Here is a 23,925-nt window from a genome sequence, read left to right as displayed (position 1 = left end):
AGGATAAGGGCTGGGAGTGCCAGGGTGAGGGCTGATGGCTTCAAATTGGAAGTAGTTTGATTTAGGTCAGACATTAAGTGGAAATTCTTGCCCTGGAGGGTGGTGAGGCACTGGAACAGGTTGTCCAGAGAGGCTGGGGAGGCTCCAAGACTGGAAGTGTTCAAGGCCAGGTTGGATGAGGCCTTGAGCAACTTGGGCTAGAGGGGGGCTGGAACTAGATGATCCTGAAGGTCCCTTCCAACCCACCCCACCCCATGGTGCTGACCACTTCACTATCTCTTCCTGTTTGCAGGCAAATTGAGGATCCAACAGAAATTTACTCTCCAGGTTATGTACATCCTAAATGCTGGCAGAAGCTGCTCAGTGCTGTTCATACAGGCTGGGGGGGCAAGAGGATGGAGCCAGGCTCTTGCCAGTGGTGCCCAGGGACATGCCCTCACAGCCTATTGTCTCCTGGAGGGCATGAAGAAGAGTGTGGGCAGCAGAGTGAGCAAGGCTCTACTTCCCTTCTACTCTGCTCTGGTCAGGCCACAGCTGCAGTCCTGGGGCCAGCTCTGGACTCCCCAGCTCAAGACAGACAGAACTGCTGGAGTCCAGGGGTGGCTGCAAAGCTGCTGGGGGGCCTGGAGCAGCTCTGTGAGCAGCAAAGGCTGAGAGCCCTGGGGCTGAGAGCCTGCAGAAGAACAGCCCCAGAGGGCAGCTGAGCAATGCTCAGCAAGAGCTAAAGGCTGGGGGGGCAAGAGGCTGGGGCCAGACTCTGCTCAGTGCTGCCCAGGGACAGGCCAAGGGGCAAGGGGCACAAAGTGGCACCCAGGGGGTTTCATGTGAGCAGGAGGAGAAAGTTGTTTGGGGTGAGCCTGGAGCAGGCTGCCCAGAGAGGTTGTGGAGTCTGCTGGTGTGGAGAGCTTCCAGCCCCACCTGGGCACTGTGCTGCTGGGCAAGCTGCTGGGGGTGCCCTGCTGGAGCAGGGCTTGGGCTGGGGGAGCTCCAGAGGTCCCTTCCAACCCCACCAGGCTGGGCTTCTGGGATCCACAGCCCTTCAGTGAATGGCACAAGCCAAGGCTCCTACCTGGGAAGGGATGCCTGCAGACCAGCTCCTCAGGAAGGCCGAGCTCTCTGCCCAGCACTCGCACCTCGTCCTTGTGGAAGTCTTTCAGGGGTTCTATTACTTTGCCCTTCAAAGAAGAGAACAAAGCAGCAATTGTCACTCCAGCTGCCATACTCAGACAGAAAGCCCCCAGATGTTCAGGCTGTGGCAGGCAGCCTTGTCCTGCCTTCCCCACAAACACTGGGAAGCAAAGCAGAAGAGAATGAGGGCTTTGGGGAAACAGTGCAGAGCTGAAGAGAAGGCAGAGGTCCTGCCAGAAGCATCAGTGGCTCAGTGTGGATCCAGCTGTAGGCCAGGCCTGCTCTGGCTGCACTCAGGACTTACTTCTCTTCCCTGGATGTTTAAATCAATCTAGAAGCCTTCAAAATATGAACTATAAAACCTTACTGGCTAGCAAAGACCTTTAAGGGCAGCGTAGGTCAGTCAGGGTTTAACTTCTCTCCTATTTGGCCACTTACCAGCAACCAAGCACCTTGCAACAGGCTTCTGGGATGTCTCTGCTAGATTCTTCCTTACTTTATTATACAGTTAAGAGGACTCACCATGCTTAAGAGTGGTCAGGGATTGCCACAGGCTGCCCAGGGAGGTGGTGGAGTCACCATCTCCAGAGGTGTTCAAGGAATGTGTGGCCATGGCACTCTGGGACATGGTTAATGGCCATGGTGGTGTTGGGTTGCTGGTTGGATTTGCTGTGTGCTGGCATATTCCTCAGTATCCAATGCTGGACAACACTCAAACAATTCTGACTACTCTGAGAAAGCTGGGGAGGGACTTGTGAGGGTGTCAGGGAGGGATAGGACTGGGGGGGATGGAGCAGAACTAGAAGTGGGGAGATTCAGCTTGGATGTTAGGAAGAAGTTGTTCCCCAGGAGGGTGGTGAGAGCCTGGCACAGGCTGCCCAGGGAGGTGGTGGAAGCCTCCTGCCTGGAGGTGTTTGCAGCCAGGCTGGAGGTGGTTGTGAGCAACCTGCTGTGGTGAGGTGTCCCTGCCCATGGCAGGGGGCTGGGACTGGCTGAGCCTTGAGGTCCCTTCCAACCTTAACACTTCCCTGATTATCCAGGGCTGGTGTTTTTCCCTTGCACTGTGATGGATGCCCAGTGCAGAGCTGGTGCCCAGTGCAGGGCTAACAACTCTCCCAGCTTTTGACAAGGCTTGGTTGTGATAGAATGAGAGGAAATGGCTTCAAGCTGGAGGAAGGGAGATTGAGACTGGAGATTAGGAAGAAATTGGTGAGAGTGAGGGTGGGGGGGAGACACTGGCACAGGTTGTCCAGGGAGGCTGGGGAGGCTTCCTGCCTGGAAGTTTCTCCTATCCAGCCTGGTCTTGAACACCTCCAGGGAGGAGGACAGCCACAACCTCCTCAGGGAGGAGGACATCCACAACCTCCCTGGGCAACCTCAGGTTGCCCAGGGAGGTTGTGGATGTCCTCCTCCCTGGAAGTGTTCAAGACCAGCCTGGATGAGGCCCTGAGCAAGCTGTGCTGGTGTGAGGTGTCCCTGCCCATGGCAGTGGGGGTGGAACTGGAAGCTCTTGGAGGTCCCTTCCAACCCCTTCTGCGATTATACAAAGGCAGCAACTGGAGAGAAGCAAAACGAACTGCAGGGTGTGACAAGAGACTCTGAAGGGCTTCAGCAGACTGTGTTCCCACCAGCACAAGGCAGTCAGAGCAGCAAAGCCCAGGAGCTGGTGGGTTTTGACAGCCTGTGAGGGCCAGGCAGTGACTCCAGCAGCCTCCTTTACCTCTTCCCGTAGCTTGCGGATCAGCTCCGTGTCGTTGTGGTGAGTTTTGATGACCTCAGCTTTGCCACTGGCAACCAGGGAAGCACTTTCAATCAGGTCAGGCCTGAGGGTGCCCTGAGCTAGGAAAACCTCTTCAGGTTTCAGGTTCATTTCTCCAATAACTTCATTGGCAATCTGTGAAATGGAGAGAAGAGGGCAAGCAAGTAAACCAAAGCAGAGCAGGCCGATGCTGGAGCCGTGCTCTAGTCAGGAGCTCTCTGGGGACAGGCTGGACCTGATGGTCTTTGAGGGCTCTTCCACCCTTGGTGATACTGGGATTGACTTTTTGGCTGCCAGAGGTTTGCAGGAAGAGGACAAAATCACCCAAGTGATGCTACCCAGCTGCAAAGGAACCAAGAGGAAGCCTCACTCTAGCAACTGCTTACAAGATGGAGTTCAAAGAGTGCTGATCAGTGGTGCCAGGTCCAGCTGGAGAGCTGTGACCAGGGGAGTCCCCCAGGGATCAGTGCTGGGACTGTGCTGTTCAACATCTTCACAGTGACCTTGATGAGGGAACAGACAGAGGCTGCTCAGCAGGTTTGCTGATGACACCAAGCTGGGAGGCTTGGCTGAGACACCTGAAGGCTCAGCAGCCATCCAGTGAGACCTGGACAGACTGAGAGCTGGGCACAGAGGAACCAAATGAGCTTCAAGAAGGACAAGAGCAGAGTCCTGCAGCTGGGGAGGAAGAATAAACTGCAGCAGGACAGGCTGGGAGGGGAGCTGCTGGAGAGCAGCCCTGGGGAGAGGCACCTGGGTGTGCTGGTGGACAAGAAGCTCTGCATGGGACAGCAATGTGCCCTGGGGGCCAAGGAGGCCAAAGGGGTCCTGGGGTGCATTAAGAGGAGTGTGTCCAGCAGAGCCAGGGAGGTTCTCCTCCCCCTCTACTCTGCCCTGCTGAGACCTCATCTTGAGTCCTGCCTTCAGCTTTGGGCTGCCCAGTTCAGGAGGGACAGGGATCTGCTGGAGAAGGTCCAGCAGAGGGCTGTGAGGATGATTAGGGGACTGAGCACTGCCTGGTGAGGAAAGGCTGAGGGGCCTGGGGCTCTTTAGTCTGGGGAAGGGAACACTGAGAGTGGATTCATGAATGTCTGAGGGCTGGGGGCCAGGAGGGAGGGCACAGGCTCTGCTCAGCTGCACCCTGGGATAGGACAAGGAGCAATGGATGGAAACTGCAGCACAGGAGGTTCCACCTCAGCATGAGAAGGAACTTCTGCACTGGGAGGGTCACAGCCCTGGAGCAGGCTGCCCAGAGAGGTTGTGGAGTCTCCTGCTCTGGAGCTGCCAGACCCTACCCTGGTCCCCCTTTAACTCCTTGGGCTTCTTGCTAGCCCATTCCTTCAGCCTGTCCAGGCCTTCCTCTCACTTCTAGAGTGTCAGCCTCCCCACTTCACCTGCAAACTTCATCAGGGAGCCCTTGATCAGACCATTCATGAAGCTATGAAACAGCCCTGGGCCCAAGAGGGATCCCTGGGCAAGAACAAAGCAAGCAACAAATGACTGCCAGGAGAAGATTACCTTCACAAAGGTGTCACCAATGATCTTTCTCTTTTCTTCAGGACTTGTGGTCATGTTCAAGGTCTTGCTAATCCTTTTCCTTGGAGTTCTGTCCTCATCTGAGATGGGCAGAGTGGTTGTGCCATTGTAGAATGAATGAGCTGCATTCACCACTGCAGGAAAGGGCAGGAGTTGTTGGGGGGAGAGAGGGCAAAGCCAGTCAAGATTTTAATGCAAGGTTCACAACAACAACAAACAAAGCAACCTACAAACAAGAACAAAAAGATCCCCCCACAAAACCCTACAGGAACATAAAAGAAAGCCCCCAAAAGCTTCAGACTATTGCTTTGGAAAGAGAAATAAGGAAAACCATTCCAGGTTGGGCCTCCAGCTCAATACCTCCAGAACTGAGGGCAACAACAGTGTTCTATTGCCCTTACTGCCCTGTGCTAGAGGGCAGCTTGGGGCTTGGTGCTGTGTCCTTTCCCCACATGCTGAGGCCAGGTAAGCATGTGAAAGTTCAGTTCCTCCCTCCCCCTCCTGGACTATCATTTACTTGCTTTATTTAAGTGGCTTGCAGGATGGTGTTTCCCCCAAGGCCCTTTCTGCAACCCAAATTAAATGCTGCACCATTGACTCAGGGAGCTGTTATTATGCCTCTTTAATTTCAGAGAGGATCTTGATGCAGAGAGATCAGTGGGGAGGCTCCTCTGGCATCTCCCAGCAGCACCATGACCTGCAGCAGCAGTGTTTGCAGCAAAGAGATTCCCCCTGGCAGCCTCTGGTCTATGGAGTGCAACACAAGAGATTTTCCCACTGAAAATGCAGTAAATAGAATCACAGAGCTGGCAGGGCTGGAAGGGAGCTCAAGGCTCAGCCAGCCCCAACCCCTCTGCCATGGGCAGGGACACCTCACACCACAGCAGGTTGCTCACAGCCACCTCCAGCCTGGCTGCAAACACCTCCAGGCAGGAGGCTTCCACCACCTCCCTGGGCAACCTGTGCCAGGCTCTCACCACCCTCCGGGGGAACAACTGCCTCCTTACATCCAATCTCAATCTCCCCACTTCTAGTTCTGCTCCATCCCCCCAGTCCTATCCCTCCCTGACACCCTCAAAAGTCCCTCCCCAGCTTTCTTGGAGCCCCCTGCAGATCCTGGAAGGCCACAATGAGGTCTCCTGGGAGCCTTCTCCTCTCCAGCCTGCACAGCCCCAACTCCCTCAGGCTGTGTTCAGAGGAGAGGTGAGTACAATAATAGAATGGTAGGGGTTGGAAAGGACCTCTGGAGATCAAGTCCAACCCCCTGCCAAAGCAGGGTCAGCCAGGGCAGGTCCCACAGGAACACATCCAAGTGGGTCTTGAAAGTCTCCAGACAAGGAAGTTCCAGGAAGGAAAAAAATTGCCTGGAGAAAGTAATTGTGACTGTAACAGCCAAGAGGCTGGGCCCAGGCTCTGCTCAGATAGTCCCCAGGGACAGGCAAGGGGCACAAAGTGGCAGCCAGGAGGTTCCATGTGAGCAGGAGGAGGAAGCTGTTTGGGGTGAGGCTGCTGGAGGCCTGGAGCAGGCTGCCCAGAGAGGTTGTGGAGTCTGCTGGTGTGGAGAGCTTCCAACCCCCCCTGGGCACTGTGCTGCTGGGCAAGCTGCTGGGGGTGCCCAGCTGGAACAGGGCTTGGGGAGCTCCAGAGGTCCCTTCCAACCTCCCCCAGGCTGTGATCCTGGCACCCCCAGCCCTTCCCTACGTGGCACAAACCAACTCTCCTGGCTGGGAGGAAAGGAGGCCCAGCAGAGTCCAGGCTCACTCCTGAGGAGCCCGGCCTGGCCTCGGTGCTCTCAGGTGGGATTCAGCAGCTCCCTAGTACCTTTAACTTGAATGCCCAGCTTCTTGAGGGCCTCCTCCACAGCCTGGCTCTCCCTCTTGCGCATGAAGCCGTTGTCAATGTGCACAGCTATGACCTGCTCCCTGTTCAGGGCTCTGTTCAGCAGGGCGGTGCACACCGTGGAGTCCACGCCGCCGCTCAGCAGCACCTGGGGGGAAGGGGAGAAGGGAAAGCAAAGCCCTCAAAAGCTGCTCTGGGGTTGCAAATCTGCACCCCTCCCACCCCCCAACACTGGCTGTGCCAGAGCAGCTCAGCTGGAAGCAAGTGGAAGCTCTGCTTACAGGCAAAAGTACCATCTGCAATGGAATGCAGGCCACACCCTGAGCCCTGTGCCCAGTTCTGGGCTCCTCAGGTTAAGGACATTGAGAGACTGAAATGTGTCCAGAGAAGGGCAATGAGGCTGGGGAGGGGTCTGGGGCACAGCCCTGTGAGGGGAGGCTGAGGGAGCTGGGATTGCTTAGCCTGCAGAAGAGGAGGCTCAGGGGAGACCTTCTTGCTCTCTCCAACTCCCTGCAGGGAGGCTGTAGCCAGGTGGGGGTTGGGCTCTGCTCCCAGGCACCCAGTACTTTCTCCTCACCTCCAGCCTAAACCTCCTCTGACACAGCTTGAGACTGTGTCCTCTTGTTCTGGTGCTGGCTGCCTGGGAGAAGACTCACAGGACTGTGCTCCAGACCCCTCCCCAGCTTTGTTGCCCTTCTCTGGACACCTTCCAGCAGCTCAACATCTTTCCTAACCTGAGGAGCCCAGAGCTGGACACAGGACTCAAGGTGTGGCCTGAGCAGTGCTGAGCACAGGGCACAATGACTTCCCTGCTCCTGCTGGCCACACTGTTCCTGATGCAGTCCAGGATGCCCTTGGCCTTCTTGGCCACCTGGGCACACTGCTGGCTCATGTTCAGCCTACTATCAACCACTACCCCCAGGTCCCTCTCTGCCTGGCTGCTCTCAGCCACTGACCCCAGCCTGCAGCACTGCCTGGGGTTGCTGTGGCCAATGTGCAGCACCTGGCACTTGGATGTGTTCAATCTCCTGCCCTTGGACTCTGCCCATCTGTCCAGCCTGGCAAGGTCCCCCTGCAGAGCTCTCCCACCCTCTGACAGATCAACTCCTGCCCCCAGCTTGCTGTCATCAAGGTGAAGCAGAAGCACAGTTAGCATCCCCCAGCCCAAGGAAGTGAGAAGAGAGAGAAACTGTTTCCCTGGGTAGCTAAAGTGCCTGCTCTTTCCAAGGGGATTGATCAGAACCATCATCATTTCCTTGTCACCCCCAAGAGTGATTTATTTACCATTTCACCACTTGCTGCTCAAGATCTGTGAGCAACTTTTAAAGGCACAGCCTCAAACTCCCACACCTTGGTCTGCTCTGGGGGGAGAGTGTTCACCACCAGCTCAGATGCAGGTGTGCAGATCAGAGCAGGATCCTGGCTGGGGGGGCAGTGATTTGGAAGGCCTCAAGAAGCCAAACAATGCCTCCAGCCCAAGTGTGCAAAGTCTCTCAAGCCTGGTTAATGTGTTACTGGAGCAACTGTGGCAGTGCCTCTGTCAGCTCTTGCTTCCAGCCCAGCTGAAGCCCAGAGCCCCAGCCTGATGCCCCAGGGTCCATCTACTCACCAGCACTTTGGAGGAGCCCACTTTGTCCTTGATGTCTTGGATGCACTGAAGCTCTCTGTTCTGCACTGTGAAGGTGCCACTGCACCCAGCAATGTCATACAGGAAGTTCTTCAGGATCATCTTCCCATTGACTGTCAGGCTGACTTCAGGGTGGAACTGGGCTCCATAGAGCTTTTTGGACTCGTTGGCTATGCCTTCATTGGGGCAAAGAAAGGAGCAGGACTCAACACCACAGCCACTGCAAGTGAGCTGCACACCCCAGAAAGCCCAGCAGGCACTTGGGAGCCTGCTGGAGCAGGGGAGATTGAGGTTGGGCATCAGGAGGAAGTTCTGCACAGTGGAGGTGGGGAGACACTGGCACAGGCTGCCCAGGGAGGTGGCTGAGGCCTCATCCCTGCAGACATTCAAGAGCAGACTTGATGTGGGCCTGGGCAGCCTGCTCTGGATGGAGGTGTCCCTGCTGCCTGCAGGGGGGGTTGGACAAGAGGGACCTTGGAGAGTCCCTTCCAACCCAGTGGCATCTCTGAGCCTGTGAAAGGACAACTGCAGTGCAAGAGAAATACCTGCTATGATGTTCCCAGACTGTGCAACCACTTTGAATCCATCTGCTACTTTATCCACGCTGTCTCCATGGGTGAGGAGCACAAGCTCTTCCTTCTGGAGGCCCCTGAACAAAGAATAAACCCCAGAACTAATTAAAAACCCAAGAACAGAGACCTGAGCACCTGCACTGCCAAGAGAAGCTCTCAGGGATCCCACTGAAAGAACAGCTCAGTGATCAGGTCAGAAATGCATGCAGGATTGCCCTCCCAGAAAGTCAGCTCCACCTCTGAGACGTCCAAACTGAGCTCTGTGGAGAAGGACCTTGAAGTGCTGGTGGACAACAAGGTCACCATGAGCCAGCAGTGAGCCCTCACAGCCTATTGTCTCCTGGAGGGCATGAAGAAGACTGTGGCCAAGATTCTACTTCCCTTTACTCTGCTCCAGTCAGGCCACAGCTGCAGTCCTGGGGCCAGCTCTGGGCTCCCCAGCTCAAGAGAGACAGAGACCTGCTGGGGAGAGTCCAGGGGAGGCTGCAGAGCTGCTGAGGGGCCTGGAGCAGCTCTGGGAGCAGCAAAGGCTGAGAGCCCTGGGGCTGAGAGCCTGCAGAAGAGCAGCCCCAGAGGGCAGCTGAGCAATGCTCAGCAAGAGCTAAAGGCTGGGGGCAAGAGGCTGGAGCCAGGCTCTGCTCAGTGGTGCCCAGGGACAGGCCAAGGGGCACAGAGTAGCAGCCAGGAGGTTCCATGTGAGCAGGAGGAGAAAGTTGTTTGGGGTGAGGGTGCTGGAGGCCTGGAGCAGGCTGCCCAGAGAGGTTGTGGAGTCTCCTGGTGTGGAGAGCTTCCAACCCCCCCTGGGCACTGTGCTGCTGGGCAAGCTGCTGGGGGTGCCCTGCTGGGGCAGGGGCTTGGGGAGCTCCAGAGGTCCCTTCCAGCCCTTGCCATCTGCTGACATGCCAGTGTTGAAGGATTCCCTCTCTGCCATGCAGAGCCATCTGGAGTCAGCCAGGGGACTCAGAGCCCTGCTTTTCAGTTCAATGAGGAGCTGTTTTCTCCCCAAGCTCTGTGTTTTCAGGACATCTCAGACTTCAGGCAGGGGAAAGTGACTGCAATTGGAAGCTCAGGCAGGACCAGACTGGGAGAGTCACTCTAAGAAAGCCCAGAGGCACTGCCCAAAGTACCAAGAACCTACTGCTGGTTTAATAAAGCTTCACCAAACAACCTTAAAGGAAGGCAGAAAACAAAAGGGCTCAGGATCTCTGGCACCTTGCAAAGACAGGATGGGTGCACAGGGGCACTGCACAGGGGGCTGCAGGAGCTCTGCACCACAGGCAGGCCCTGCACAGGGGGCTGCAGGAGCTCTGCACCAAGATTCTCAGGCTGTGGCAAGCTTTCTAGTGTCTCCATGAAGAGCTTCTGCCTTGCACCAAGAGGTTTCCACACTGCACCAAGCATCTCTGGAGTCAAGCAGGAAGTTCTGCCCAGGTGTCTGTGCAGGGAGTGACTTGCTCACTTGTGGGCACAGCTGGAACAGCTGCACTAGAAAGGGTCAGGGCAGCAGGGCTGGAATTTCAGCATTTCCCTTCAAATAAGCTTCCTCTCAGCCTGGGATCTCCAAGAAGTGAAAATGTTGAGATACCTGAAGAGTGAACATGTGTTATCTAGGGTGATGCTGAACACTCCATCCTCTCTGACACTCTTCTTGTGCACTGTGCCTCCAAAGACTTTATTCATCATCTGCCAAAACAGAAATTCTACATGAGAAGCCCACCCTCAAGCACCACCTGGACTGGGGAGGGCAAATTTAGACTGGAGAGGAGGAAAACATTGGTGAGAGTGAGGGTGGGGAGACACTGGCACAGCTTACCCAGGGAGGCTGTGGCTGCCTCCTCCCTGGAGGTGCTCAGGACCAGGCTGGATGAGGCCTTGAGCAACCTTGGATGGTGGGAGGTGTCCAGCAGAGGACCACAAAGCTGCTGAGGGGCCTGGAGCAGCTCTGTGGGGAGCAAAGGGCTGAGAGCCCTGAGGCTGAGAGCCTGCAGAAGAGCAGCCCCAGAGGGCAGCTGAGCAATGCTCTGCAGGAGCTAAAGGCTGGGGGGCAAGAGGCTGGGGCCAGGCTCTGCTCAGTGCTGCCCAGGGACAGGCCAAGGGGCACAAAGTGGCAGCCAGGAGGTTGGATCTGAGCAGGAGGAGAAAGTTGTTTGTTGTGAGGCTGCTGGAGGCCTGGAGCAGGCTGCCCAGAGAGGTTGTGGAGTCTCCTGGTGTGGAGAGCTTCCAACCCACCCTGGGCATTGTGCTGCTGGGCAAGCTGCTGGGGGTGCCCTCTGGAGCAGATCATCAGGGACTGGGTGAGCTCCAGAGCTCCCTTCCAGCCTGCAGCACTGTGAGAAGGAGGCAGAGGGAACACAGTCTGCAGCACTTCAGGAAAGCCAAACCATTGAGGCTTCCCTTTGCTGGAGCCAAGAGGAGAGCTCTGCCCAGGGATACTTGCAAAGCATCCTTTGCACCCTGCTGGGGTCTGAGCAGCAGGCCCTCAGAGCTCATCCTCAGCCAGCATCAGGAATGAGGCTCAGGAGGGAGCTGCAGACAAACATCTGTGCCCACAGCACCTGCATGCCATAGCAGATCCCCAGAACTGGCTTTCCTATGGTAAATATGGCTGGGTCAAACCAGGGGGCATCTTCTGCATACACTGAGTTTGGTCCTCCAGAGATGATGATGGCTCTGCAGGCAAAAAGAGAGAGAAAACAGCAACTCAGCTACACTCCTGGCTCCAAGAGCTCTTTATGGGCTCGAAATAGTCACATTCTGCTATCATCAGCACACACCTCCCCAGCTGCTGGGCAGCTCTGAGAGCAGTGCTGCTTGACAGCTTTGTAAGAACAGAGCCAGGGGACTGAGGGTGACAGCATGCTGGAGGGAAGGGATGGCATCCAGAGGGACCTGGACAGGCTGGAGGGCCTGGGCCAGCCTCCTGAGGTTCACCAAGGCCAAGTGCAAGGTCCTGCACCAGAATCAGGGCAAGACCTCTCAGACCATTGAGTCCAACCAGCAGCCCAAGCCCACCATGGCCATCAGCCCCTGGCCCCAGGAGCCATGGCCACAGGGTTCTGGAACACCTCCAGGGCTGGGGACTCCACCACCTCCCTGGGCAGCCTGGGACAGTCCCTGACCACTCTGGCAGCAAAGAAATTGTTCCTTGTGTCCAACCCAACCCTCCCCTGGCACAGTCTCAGGACATTTCCTCTGGTTCTATCACCTGAGACTAGGGAGAAGAGACCAACCCCCTCCTCCCTCCCACCTCCATCTTTTAAACCCCTCCAGAGATGAGGATTCAGCCTCCTCCTGGGGCAGCCTCTGCCAGTGTCTGGGAACCCTTCCAGGGAAGGATTGTCTTCTGAGGTCCAACCTAAACCTCCCCTGGGGCCACTTAAGGCTGTCTCCTCTTGCCCTATCTCTTGTTCCTAGGGAGAAGAGACCAACCCCCACCATGGCTCATCCTTGATGCTGTGGCAGGGAATTAACTCTCTTCAGAAGGGGAAGAGAGATGATTGAGGGAACCATGACTTGGAAGACCATCAACTGCAGAACCACCTCCAAGTCAGGCAATGCTTTCTGGCCCCAGCCCAGGATTGAGCAGGGCTGTACCAGACCTTGGACTCCTGCACTGTTTGCTTCAACAAGAACAGCAAATTGGTTGTTCAGGGCAAGGAATGCCCAAAAGGGGCAAGAGCAAAGCTGCATGCAGGGGATTAAAGGCATCCAATAGAGCTTTCTTCCTCTGTTCCTGAGAGTGTTTGTCCTGCCAGCCCTGGCAGAACCCAGCTGCTCCAGTTGTAAGCAGCAGTGTGCTGACATCTGTGCAGCCAGCAGAGACCCTCATGTAGGGACTCAGACTGCACTGGCTTGGGAGGGACCCTCAAAGGTCATCTTGAGCAGCCCCCCTGCAGCCCCAGGGACACCTCTAGCTAGAGCAGGCTGCCCAGGGACACATCCAGGCTGATCCTGAATGTCTGCAGGGGTGAGGACTCATCCTGTTCCAATACTTCACCACCCTCCCTGTGCAGAACTTCCTCCTGGTGTCCAACCTAACTCTGCCCTGCTCCAGTTTCACCCCACTGCTCCTTGTCCTATCCCCACAGCCCCTTCTGAACAGTCCCTGCCCAGCCTGCCTGCAGCTCCCCTCCAGATATTGAAATGAAGCTCTAAGGTCTCCCTGGAGCCTCCTCACCTGCAGGCTGAACAGCCCCAACTCTCCCAGCCTGGGAGGTCCTCTGATCATCTTTGTGGCCTCCTCTGGACCTGAAGGGTGCCTGAAGGGACCCCAGGAGAGCTGGGGAAGGACTCTGCAAACAGCCATGGAGTGACAGGACAAGGGGGGATGGCTTCCAACTGGCACAAGCTGGCTTTAGATTGGACATCAGAAGGAGATTCTCCCCCATGAGGTTGGTGAGGCACTGGAACAGGTTGCCCAGAGCAGCTCTGGAGCTTCCAAGCCAGGTTGGCTGGGACCTGGAACAGCCTGGGCTAGTGGAAGGTGTCCCTCCCATGGCAGTGGGGTTGGAACTGGGTGATCTTTAAGGTCCCTTCCAACCCAAACTGTTCTGTGATGTGACTGCATAGACTCATAGAGCTGTCAGGGCTGGAAGGGACCTCAAGGCTCAGCCAGCTCCAACCCCCTGCCATGGGCAGGGACACCTCACACTGCAGCAGGTTGCTCACAGCCACCTCCAGCCTGGCTGCAAACACCTCCAGGCAGGAGGCTTCCACCACCTCCCTGGGCAGCCTGTGCCAGGCTCTCACCACCCTCCTGGGCAACAACTTCTTCCTCAGCTCCATCTTTAGCCCACAGAGTGTCCTGGGGAAGCCTATGCAGCAATCTGACTTTGCTCTGTCTGCTTCTGAGTGTCTTAAGGTCATTTAAATCATTTCCATTTGTCAGTATAATTGGAGAGGTTGCATCTGCATCCAGTCACAGCATGGCAGGGGGTGGGAGATCACTGAGCCCAGCCCCCCTGCCAAACTGGAGAGGGTCCTTGCTGTTCTACCTGTCGAACCAGGGCAGCTCTGACTCAGGGGAACAAGTCCTGTGAGTTGCTAAAATGATTTCCTTAGTTCAGCTTCAAAAGAAGATGTAAATACCCAGCCTGGGGTGAGCTCCCCAGGGACCCTGTGCTGCATCCTGCCCAGCTGCTGCTGGGGAGCAACCAAACCACTTGAACTGAACTGACCACTTGTTGCTGCTGGCAGCAAGGAGAGGTCTCACAACTGTTCAGTGCTTTGCACTTGGTTGTTTCCACCCATGAACAGCTCCAGGGAGGTGGCATCAGTGCCCAGGAAGCTACTGCACATCAACCCCAGGCACTGTTACACTGAAAGAAGGGGATGGGGCCAGACTCTTGGCAGTGGTGCCCAGGCACAGGACAAGGGGCAGTGGGCACAAACTGGAACCCAGCAGGTTCCATCTGAGCAGGAGGAGAAACTTATAGACTCACAGAATTGTCAGGGTTGGAAAGGACCTCAAGGGTCAGGGAGTTCCAACCCCCTGCTATGGGCAGGGACACCTCACACCACAGCAGGTTGCTCACAGCCACCTCCAGCCTGGCTGCAAACACCTCCAGGCAGGAGGCTTCCACCACCTCCCTGGGCAACCTGTGCCAGGCTCTCACCACCCTCATGGGGAACAACTTCTTCCTCACAGCCAATCTCAATCTCCCCATTTCTAGTTTTGCTCCATCCCCCCCCAGTCCTATCCCTCCCTGACACCGTCAGAAGTCCCTCCCCAGCTTGCTTGGAGCCCCCTGCAGATCCTGGAAGGCCACAATGAGGTCTCCTGGGAGCCTTCTCCTCTCCAGCCTGCACAATCCCAACCCCCTCAGTCTGTCCTCACAGCAGAGCAGCTCCAGCCCTCTGCCCCTCCTCATGGCCCTGCTCTGGACACCTTCCAGCCCCTCCAGATCCTTCCTGGCACAGAGGCTCCAGAACTGGATGCAGTGCTCCAGGTGGGGTCTCAGCAGAGTGGAGCAGAGGGGCAGAATCCCCTCCCTAGCCCTCCTGGCTATCCTACAGCTAAAGCCCAGGGCTTGCCAAGCCTTCCCTGCAAGCATCTGCTGGAGGCAGCATCCAAAGCCTCTCTCCACACCCAGGTGCATGCAGGCAGCAGAGCATTCCCCAGCACTTGTTTGCTGCCACTCTGCCTGGGAGCAAAATGCTTGGATGAAAGTTGATGGAGGACAGGGGGACTGAGTCCACCATTAGTGAGTATGCAGACAACACCAAGCTGGGGCAGGAGTTGATCTGTTAGAGGGTGAAGGGCTCTCCAGAGGGACCTTGCCAGGCTGGGCAGATGGGCAGAGGCCAACAGGATAGCATTTAGCAAGCCCAAGTGCCAGATGCTGCACTTTGGCCACAGCAACCCCAGGCAGTGCTACAGGCTGGGGTCAGAGTGGCTGAGAGAAGCCAGGCAGAGAGGGACCTGGGGGTACTGGTGGACAGCAGCTGAACAGGAGCCAGCAGTGTGCCCAAGGGCATCTTGGCCTGCATCAGGAACAGTGTGGCCAGCAGGAGCAGGGAAGTCATTCTGCCCTGTGCTCAGTACTGGTTAGGCCATACCTGGAGTCCTGTGTCCAGGTCTGGGCTCCTCAGGTTAGGAAGGAGGTTGACTTGCTGGAGCATGTCCAGAGAAGGGCAATGAGGCTGGGGAGAGGTCTGGAGCACAGCCCTGGGAGGAGAGGCTGAGGGAGCTGGGGTTGCTTAGCCTGCAGAAGAGGAGGCTCAGGGGAGACCTTCTTGCTCTCTCCAACTCCCTGCAGGGAGATTGTAGCCAGGTGGGGGGTGGTCTCTTCTCCCAGGCACCCAGCACCAGAACAAGAGGACACAGTCTCAAGCTGTGCCAGGGGAGGTTTAGGCTGGATAGTAGGAAGAAATTCTTCCCAGCAAGAGAGATTGGCCCTGGGAATGTGCTGCCCAGGGAGGTGGTGGAGTCCCCATCCCTGGAGGCGTTTAGGATGAGCCTGGATGTGGCACTTGGAGCCATGGTTTGGTTGTCAGGAGGAGCTGGGTGACAGGTTGCACTTGATGATCTTGGAGGTCTTTTGCAACCTTCCTGAGTGTGTGCTGAGGCACAGGACCTACCTGAAGCCTTGCTCCCTGATGGCAAAGGCCGGGGTCTCCAGGGGGAAGATCTCGGACTGGACGAAGAGCTCGCGCACGCGGCGGTCGATCACCTTCCCGTACTGAGCCCCCGCGTCCAGGATGACCACTGCCCCCTCGTAGTGCTGCTGCCCAGCCTTCAGCTCTGCTCCAGAGCCCTCCACCTGCAAACACAGCCTTCAGCCCTGCTCCAGAGCCCTCCCCTGCAAACACAGCCTTCAGCCCTGCTCCAGAGCCCTCCCCTGCAAACACAGCCTTCAGCCCTGCTCCAGAGCCCTCCCCTGCAAACACAGCCTTCAGCCCTGCTCCAGAGCCCTCCCCTGCAAACACAGCCTTCAGCCCTGCTCCAGAGCCCTCCCCTGCAAACACAGCCTTCAGCCCTGCTCCAGAGCCCTCCCCTGCAAACACAGCCTTCAGCCCTGCTCCAGAGCCCTCCCCTGCAAACACAGCCTTCAGCTCTGCTCCAGAGCCCTCCCCTGCAAACACAGCCTTCAGCCCTGCTCCAGAGCCCTCCCCTGCAAACACAGCCTTCAGCCCTGCTCCAGAGCCCCACCTGCAAACACAGCCTTCAGCCCTGCTCCAGAGCCCTCCCCCTGCAAACACAGCCTTCAGCCCTGCTGCAGAGCCCTCCCCTGCAAACACAGCCTTCAGCTCTGCTCCAGAGCCCTCCCCTGCAAACACAGCCTTCAGCCCTGCTCCAGAGCCCTCCCCTGCAAACACAGCCTTCAGCTCTGCTCCAGAGCCCTCCCCTGCAAACACAGCCTTCAGCCCTGCTCCAGAGCCCTCCCCTGCAAACACAGCCTTCAGCCCTGCTCCAGAGCCCCACCTGCAAACACAGCCTTCAGCCCTGCTCCAGAGCCCTCCCCCTGCAAACACAGCCTTCAGCCCTGCTCCAGAGCCCTCCCCTGCAAACACAGCCTTCAGCCCTGCTCCAGAGCCCCACCTGCAAACACAGCCTTCAGCCCTGCTCCAGAGCCCTCCCCCTGCAAACACAGCCTTCAGCCCTGCTCCAGAGCCCTCCCCTGCATACACAGCCTTCAGCCCTGCTCCAGAGCCCTCCCCTGCAAACACAGCCTTCAGCTCTGCTCCAGAGCCCTCCCCTGCAAACACAGCCTTCAGCCCTGCTCCAGAGCCCTCCCCTGCAAACACAGCCTTCAGCCCTGCTCCAGAGCCCTCCCCTGCAAACACAGCCTTCAGCCCTGCTGCAGAGCCCTCCCCCTGCAAACACAGCCTTCAGCCCTGCTCCAGAGCCCTCCCCTGCAAACACAGCCTTCAGCCCTGCTCCAGAGCCCTCCCCTGCAAACACAGCCTTCAGCCCTGCTCCAGAGCCCTCCCCTGCAAACACAGCCTTCAGCCCTGCTCCAGAGCCCTCCCCTGCAAACACAGCCTTCAGCCCTGCTACAGAGCCCTCCCCTGCAAACACAGCCTTCAGCCCTGCTCCAGAGCCCTCCCTTGCAAACACAGCCTTCAGCCCTGCTCCAGAGCCCCACCTGCAAACACAGCCTTCAGCCCTGCTCCAGAGCCCTCCCCTGCAAACACAGCCTTCAGCCCTGCTCCAGAGCCCTCCCCTGCAAACACAGCCTTCAGCCCTGCTCCAGAGCCCTCCCCTGCAAACACAGCCTTCAGCCCTGCTCCAGAGCCCTCCCCTGCAAACACAGCCTTCAGCCCTGCTCCAGAGCCCTCCCCTGCAAACACAGCCTTCAGCTCTGCTCCAGAGCCCTCCCCTGCAAACACAGCCTTCAGCCCTGCTCCAGAGCCCTCCCCTGCAAACACAGCCTTCAGCCCTGCTGCAGAGCCCTCCCCCTGCAAACACAGCCTTCAGCCCTGCTCCAGAGCCCTCCCCTGCAAACACAGCCTTCAGCCCTGCTCCAGAGCCCTCCCCTGCAAACACAGCCTTCAGCCCTGCTCCAGAGCCCTCCCCTGCAAACACAGCCTTCAGCCCTGCTCCAGAGCCCTCCCCTGCAAACACAGCCTTCAGCCCTGCTCCAGAGCCCTCCCCTGCAAACACAGCCTTCAGCCCTGCTCCAGAGCCCTCCCCTGCAAACACAGCCTTCAGCCCTGCTCCAGAGCCCCACCTGCAAACACAGCCTTCAGCCCTGCTCCAGAGCCCTCCCCTGCAAACACAGCCTTCAGCCCTGCTCCAGAGCCCTCCCCTGCAAACACAGCCTTCAGCCCTGCTCCAGAGCCCTCCCCTGCAAACACAGCCTTCAGCCCTGCTCCAGAGCCCCACCTGCAAACACAGCCTTCAGCCCTGCTCCAGAGCCCTCCCCTGCAAACACAGCCTTCAGCCCTGCTCCAGAGCCCTCCCCTGCAAACACAGCCTTCAGCTCTGCTCCAGAGCCCTCCCCTGCAAACACAGCCTTCAGCTCTGCTCCAGAGCCCTCCCCCTGCAAACACCACCCCCCTCAGTGTTGTGGGGATCACCACAGCTGCCTCACAGCCTGCAAGGCACCTCCAGAGGTCATCCAGTCCAAACCCCCTGCCAAGATTTGCTGTCTACAGCTCCCTGAAGGGAAGTTGGAGCCAGGTTGGTCTCAGCTCCCAGACAACCAGCACCAGAACAAGAGGACACAGTCTCAAGCTGTGCCAGGGGAAGTTTAGGCTGGGATCAATGAAGGGAAAAAACCACCAGCAAGCCAAGGCAGGCAGAGCTTCCCAGAAATAAGAAGTTCCTACCCCTGAGGAGCAGAGGGCTGGAGCTGCTCTGCTGTGAGGACAGACTGAGAGTTGGGGTTGTGCAGGCTGGAGAGGAGAAGGCTCCCAGGAGACCTCATTGTGGCCTTCCAGGATCTGCAGGGGGCTCCAAGAAAGCTGGGGAGGGACTTTTGAGGGTGTCAGGGAGGGATAGAACTTGGGGGGATGGAGCAGAACTAGAAGTGGGGAGATTGAGATTGGATGTGAGGAAGAAGTTGTTCCCCATGAGGGTGGTGAGAGCCTGGCACAGGCTGCCCAGGGCAGTGGTGGAAGCCTCCTGCCTGGAGGTGTTTGCAGCCAGGCTGGAGGTGGCTGTGAGCAACCTGCTGTGGTGTGAGGTGTCCCTGCCCATGGCAGGGGGTTGGAGCTGGCTGAGCCTTGAGGTCCCTTCCAGCCCTGACAGTTCTGTGACTCTATGATCACCACCCCCAGCCTTTCCCATGCTGCAGCTCCACACCCTCTGATCTTTCCTCAAGCAAAACAGGACAGTGCAAAGGCAAAAGAAAAGCGGGTTCCCACCCACCCCAACCAGGCTGCCTCATAGCCTGAGCTTTCACTTGCCATTACCTCCTGCAGAGAACAGAGAGGAGAAATGGAGAGCAAATGTCTCCACTGAATGAGCCTTGACAAAAACAACAACTTTTGAATGCAGCATTCCAGCAGCTTGCACCTCGGGACAAAGCACTGGCTCCCTCTGACCCCAGCACATTGGAATTGCTTGGCCAATTTCAACCACGTCTGGAAGAGGGTTAGGAAATGCAAGGACCCAGTTGTTTCTTCCCAAGAAGCTGGGAGAAGCAGCAGCTCCTCCATGGGAGTGTCCTTACAGAATTGTTTTGCTTGCAAGAGCCCCTTAAGATTGAGTCCAGCCTTCAACCCAGCCCCAGCAAGCCCTGGCCCCAAGTGCCATGGCCACAGGCTTCTGGAACACCTCCAGGGATGGGGACTCCACCACCTCCCTGGGCAACATATTCCACGGAGGACCTCCAAGGAAGAAGATGAACACAGCCAAGAGGAAGAAGACCTTGAGAACACAACCTAAGACAGCAAGAAACTCACGCAGGCAAGCCTCTGCTGCTTACCTTGGGGGTGATTTGCCTTCAACTCAAAGCTTACTCTGGTCCCTTGCCAACACAGTTTGATGCAGGGGGGAAAAAAGGGTTTGGTTCTTGCCTCAGAATCCCATCCTGGAGCTCACAGCCACTGCAGGTTTGACTTGTGGCATGCTGGAGCTCTTCTGTATGGTTCTACCAGGCAACACCTCCTTCAACCCAGGCTTCCTAGGAGGTTGCCTCCACAGCTGCTGAGGCTCCCAGGGAAGGAGAGATGGCCTCCAGCACCCCCATGGTGTTTCTGCATGGGGCAACTAATCACCCCCACACCAAGCACAGGTCCTCCTGGAGGAGCATCATCCTGCTGGGACACAGTCTCCCAAAGTTTACACAGCAAAGGCTGCCTTTGAGCTTTCCTCCTCAGCTCCCAAGCCATCCAGGTCACACTGGATGGCAGCACAACCTGCTGGTGTGTCAGCCACTGCTCCCACTGGTACCATTAGGGTTGGACTAGGTGATCCTTGAGGTCCCTCCCAACCTGGCATTGATTGAATCATCAGCAAACAGGCTGAGGGTCCACTCCAGACCTTCCTCCAGATCATCACAGGGACTGTGTCAGAGGAGGCTGTGTACCTCACTCATGAGCTCAAGCATAAGTGTGAGGGAGGCTCAGCTCTGGGGGGAGCTCAAGCACAAGTGTGAGGGAGGCTCAGCTCTGGGGGGAGCTCAAGCAGAAGTGTGAGGGAGGCTCAGCTCTGGGGGGAGCTCAAGCACAATTGTGAGGGAGGCTCAGCTCTGGGGGGAGCTCAAGCAGAAGTGTGAGGGAGGCTCAGCTCTGGGGGGAGCTCAAGCACAAGTGTGAGGGAGGCTCAGCTCTGGGGGGAGCTCAAGCACAAGTGTGAGGGAGGCTCAGCTCTGGGGGGAGCTCAAGCACAAGTGTGAGGGAGGCTCAGCTCTGGGGGGAGCCCAGTTGAACACCACCGCAAACAGCAGGGAAGGAGAGAGGTGGCAAAGTCAGCACAGGATCTGGCTTTGCTTATATGAAGGCGGAGTGCCAAGGCTGGAGAGCTCTGAACCCAAGTTTAAGAAGGGAAATGTCATTTAGTAAAGCCCAAAGAGGAACAGATGCTGGGATGGCAGCTCAGGCCTCTGGATACCACAGGCAGGCCAGGAGGAAGATGAAGAGAGCAGACAGCTCCTGCAGGCACAGGGCTGGTGGAGCCAGCACCTCTTCCTAGCAGGGACTCTCCAGCTTCTAAGACAAGCTGGTTTTGCCCTCAGGGGGGAGATGAGCAGAGCTCCTTGTCCTCTCCTGCTCCATCTCCACAGAATTCTGGAGAACTTGCTGTTTTGGAGAACCTGTGTGGAAGCTGCTTTGGCAGCTGCCCAAGGCAGTTCAGAGCAGGCAGAGCCACTCTCCTGGTGTCCCCAGAGTGGGACTACAAACAGATGGAACCTGTGGATGCCAAGAGATAAAAAAAATGGGGGGAGGGGGAATCTATATTCAGCAAATGTAAGTCACAAGTCACCCTGAAAGCCACATCAGCTGTGAAGGGTTCCTCCTGCTCTCCATGGCTGATGACAGAAAGAGGCTGCACTGGCACTGCATGGGCTGGGTTGGAAGGGAAGATCATCCAGTTCCAGCTCCCCTGCCATGGGCTGGGACACCTCCCACCAGCCCAGCTTGCCCAAGGCTGTCAAACACTCCTGATGTTTGCTGACTGTTCCACTGACCCCAGACCTGCAGCCAAAGTCCCAAGTGCCACCTGAAGCACACCACCCCCCCCCCCAACTGCGCTGCCACAGCAAGGGGCAGCCCTGAAGGGTAGGTGTCAGGAGGAAAGTGCCCTGGGATAGGACAAGGGGGCATGAAGAAGAGTGCTGCCAGCAGGTCAAGGGAGGTTCTCCTCCCCTTCTATTCTCTGCTGGTGAAACAACATACAGAATAGTGTGCCCAGCTCAAGAGGGACAGAGAATGGAGGAAGAGAGTCCAGTGGAGGCTATGAGGATGATGAAGGGACTGGAACATCTGTCTGCTGGGGAAAGGCTGAGAGCCCTGGGGCTGGTTAGCCTGGAGAAGAGCAGCCTGAGAGGGTAGCAGAGCAAGGTGGGGGTAGGTGTCAAGAAGCAGGGGCCAGGCTCTTGCCAGTGGTGTCCTGTGACAGGACAGGGGGCAACAGGCACAAACCAGAACCCAGGAAGTTCCACCTCAACATGAGGAGAAAATTCTGTCCTGTGAGGGTGCTGGAGCCCAGGAGGAGGCTGTGGAATCTCCTTCTCTGGAGACTCTCAAGAGGCATCTGGAGGTGTTCCTGGGTTCCCTGCTCTAGGTGACCCTGCTTTGGCAGGGGGGTTGGACTGGATGCTCTCCAGAGGCCCCTCCCAACCCCTCCCACCCTATGGTTCCAGGACTTCAGCTTTACCACTTGGAAGAAAAAAAGTTTCCAGCACTGCTGGGTTTTGCATCAAGGGCAAAACAAGGCAAATTATGAGTCCTACAACGAGCCACAGTAGGAGACCTGCCCTCAGCAAAGGACACCACTCATCTCACTCCTTGCTGTGCCCACCCAGCGCTTCAAACCAAGCCTGCATTTCCTCCCCCCCTGCTGCTGCAGGAGCAGAACGTTGCCCAGCGCTCTGCACACCCCCGGGCCGGCACAACCCTGGTGAATGCCCTTCACAGAGCAGATGAACACAGAGCATTGTCCATTCTGGAGCACCACCAAGCACCTGGCAAAGCCTGGGCCACAGCAGGGTCAGCCCTGGGCCTTCACCCACGCAAACAGCCTGGGACAAGCCTAAACCGAGAGCCTTGCTGCGGCGCTTTCAGGCCGGCACAGGTTGCACAAGGGTTTAATTGTTCCCCTGTGACATTAAAGCCAAGCAGGCAGAAGGAGACCTGCTCAGAACTTTCCTCCAAGCATAACAGGAAAGTAGCTCCTCCAACCTCCAGCAGCCCCCAGGGGTGATACCATAGCCCCCCAACCCATGACGTAGGATGGGCTTTAGGTTTACTTCAGCCACATGCAGATCTCTGATGGCTGCTGGGACCCCTGCAGAAACCCCTCTTCATTAGCTCACTCATTAGCCACAGCTCCCTACTAGAGCAGGGCACCTTCATGTCTTGGCTGGAGTTGGGTGCAACCACCCCAAAATAAGAGCCCTCAGGAACAGCCCTGGGCTGGGGAAGAAGACTGTGGCCAGGGGAGAGCGTGTCAGAAAACTTCAGCCCCAAAAAGCTCCTCTCAGAGCCACATTTTCCTGCAAAGGAAGTTTTTATCCCACTACAGAAGCTGCCTGAGCATCTCTGGAGACACTCAAAACGTGCCTGGATGTGTTCCTGTGTGACCTTCTCCAGGTAAATCTGCCTTGGCAGGAAGGGGCTTAGACTTCATCTCCAGAGGTCCCTTCCAACCCCTACTGTTCTCTATCTTGCCAGATTTTTGGTTCAGAAGTTGGATTACTAACAAAAAACCCTCACCTTCTAACTTCCCAAAGGCCTTGGAGGCATTTTGACACGCAAGACCTACACCAGCACGCACCTCCTTCGCCACTGCCACCGCAAACCGGGCACAGGGTGATGCTGAGGCAGCGGAATGATCCTGGGGGAAGTCACCAGGAGGCGAATCCGGGGGGGAGAAGGGGGAAGCCACCGGCACGGGGAAAGAAGTGGAGAGTCACCGGGACGGGGGGGGGGGGGTCCCGAGTGGGGAGGGGAAAAGAAGGGGGGAGCCACCGGGACGGGAGGAGCCCGGGTGGGGGGCAAAGGAAGGCGGGAGCCACCGGGACGGGGGGAGCCCGGGTGGGGGGCAAAGGAAGGCGGGAGCCACCGGGACGGGGGGAGCCCGGGGGGAGTCAGCAGGATGAGGGCTGGTGGGGCCAAGCCTGCCCACTCCCACGGCAATGCCAGGAGGCCACCTGCCCCTCCAGCCGGCCGCAGGGGCGCGGGCCCATGGCCGCTCTCGGGGATGCGCTCCCCGGGCAGCGCGGCTCGCCGCCGGGGACGGCGCCAGCCCTGCCGCGGGGTCGCTCCGCTTCGCTTTGAACGCCCCCCCAGAGGCAGTGAGAGCACAGGACAGCCCCAGGCGAGCCGAGCCACACCACGAGGCACCACTCCACCAAACCCTATCAAGCCGAGAAGCTACATGGTGCCCGAGAGCCGGCTGGGGGGGCCGGGAACGTGGGCAACCGACCTGGCAAGCGCCGGCCGCCCAGACCCCCCCCTCCCCCGGCCCCGCTCCCCAGCTCCCCCCCCGGCCTACTCCACGCCACAGGGCCGCCCACGGCCCCCCGGGAGAAAGCCAGGGCCCGCCGCGGCCATGTGCCCGCCAGCCGAGGCGGCAGGCAGGCCGAGCCGAGCCGGGCCGGGCAGCAGCGGCACAAAGCGGCCGTCAGGCCCCAGCGGGCGGCGTCCGGGCGCCGGGAGCTCGGCGACACTGACCTTGGCGTCTCCGTTGCAAAGGGCCATGGGGGCTGCCGGGGCGCCGAGCCGCCTCCGAGGGCTGGGAAGGGACCCCGAGGCGGGGAGCGGGAAGAAAAGGCCGCGCAAAGCCGCGGCCGAGATGAGCTAATGCCGCCCGGCTGCGCCTCCGCCGCGGGGAGGAGGAGCCGGCCCCGCTC

At 57.9% G+C, this 23,925-nt stretch overlaps 1 protein-coding gene across 1 annotated transcript in view; it reads right to left on the bottom strand.

Moving 5' to 3' along the window:
• Positions 1–23,259, bottom strand: part of GMPS (guanine monophosphate synthase) — a 37,792-nt gene extending 14,533 nt beyond the window's left edge. The window contains exons 1-11 of the mRNA XM_054166966.1: positions 23,205–23,259; positions 22,787–22,858; positions 15,542–15,725; positions 11,017–11,131; positions 10,047–10,144; positions 8,435–8,538; positions 7,872–8,065; positions 6,245–6,410; positions 4,406–4,557; positions 2,849–3,022; positions 1,070–1,175 (exon numbers count right to left, since the gene is read on the bottom strand). Of these exons, the coding sequence (XP_054022941.1) occupies positions 1,070–1,175; positions 2,849–3,022; positions 4,406–4,557; positions 6,245–6,410; positions 7,872–8,065; positions 8,435–8,538; positions 10,047–10,144; positions 11,017–11,131; positions 15,542–15,725; positions 22,787–22,858; positions 23,205–23,259 (1,420 nt within the window). The remainder of the gene's footprint in view (positions 1–1,069; positions 1,176–2,848; positions 3,023–4,405; positions 4,558–6,244; positions 6,411–7,871; positions 8,066–8,434; positions 8,539–10,046; positions 10,145–11,016; positions 11,132–15,541; positions 15,726–22,786; positions 22,859–23,204) is intronic.
• Between the last annotated feature and the right edge of the window lie 666 nt (positions 23,260–23,925).

This window comes from Dryobates pubescens, chromosome 13, assembly GCF_014839835.1.
Source record: "Dryobates pubescens isolate bDryPub1 chromosome 13, bDryPub1.pri, whole genome shotgun sequence".
Lineage (NCBI taxonomy): Eukaryota > Metazoa > Chordata > Aves > Piciformes > Picidae > Dryobates > Dryobates pubescens.
Note: the sequence above shows the minus strand (reverse complement) of the source record. Positions and strands in the feature narration are given on the sequence as shown.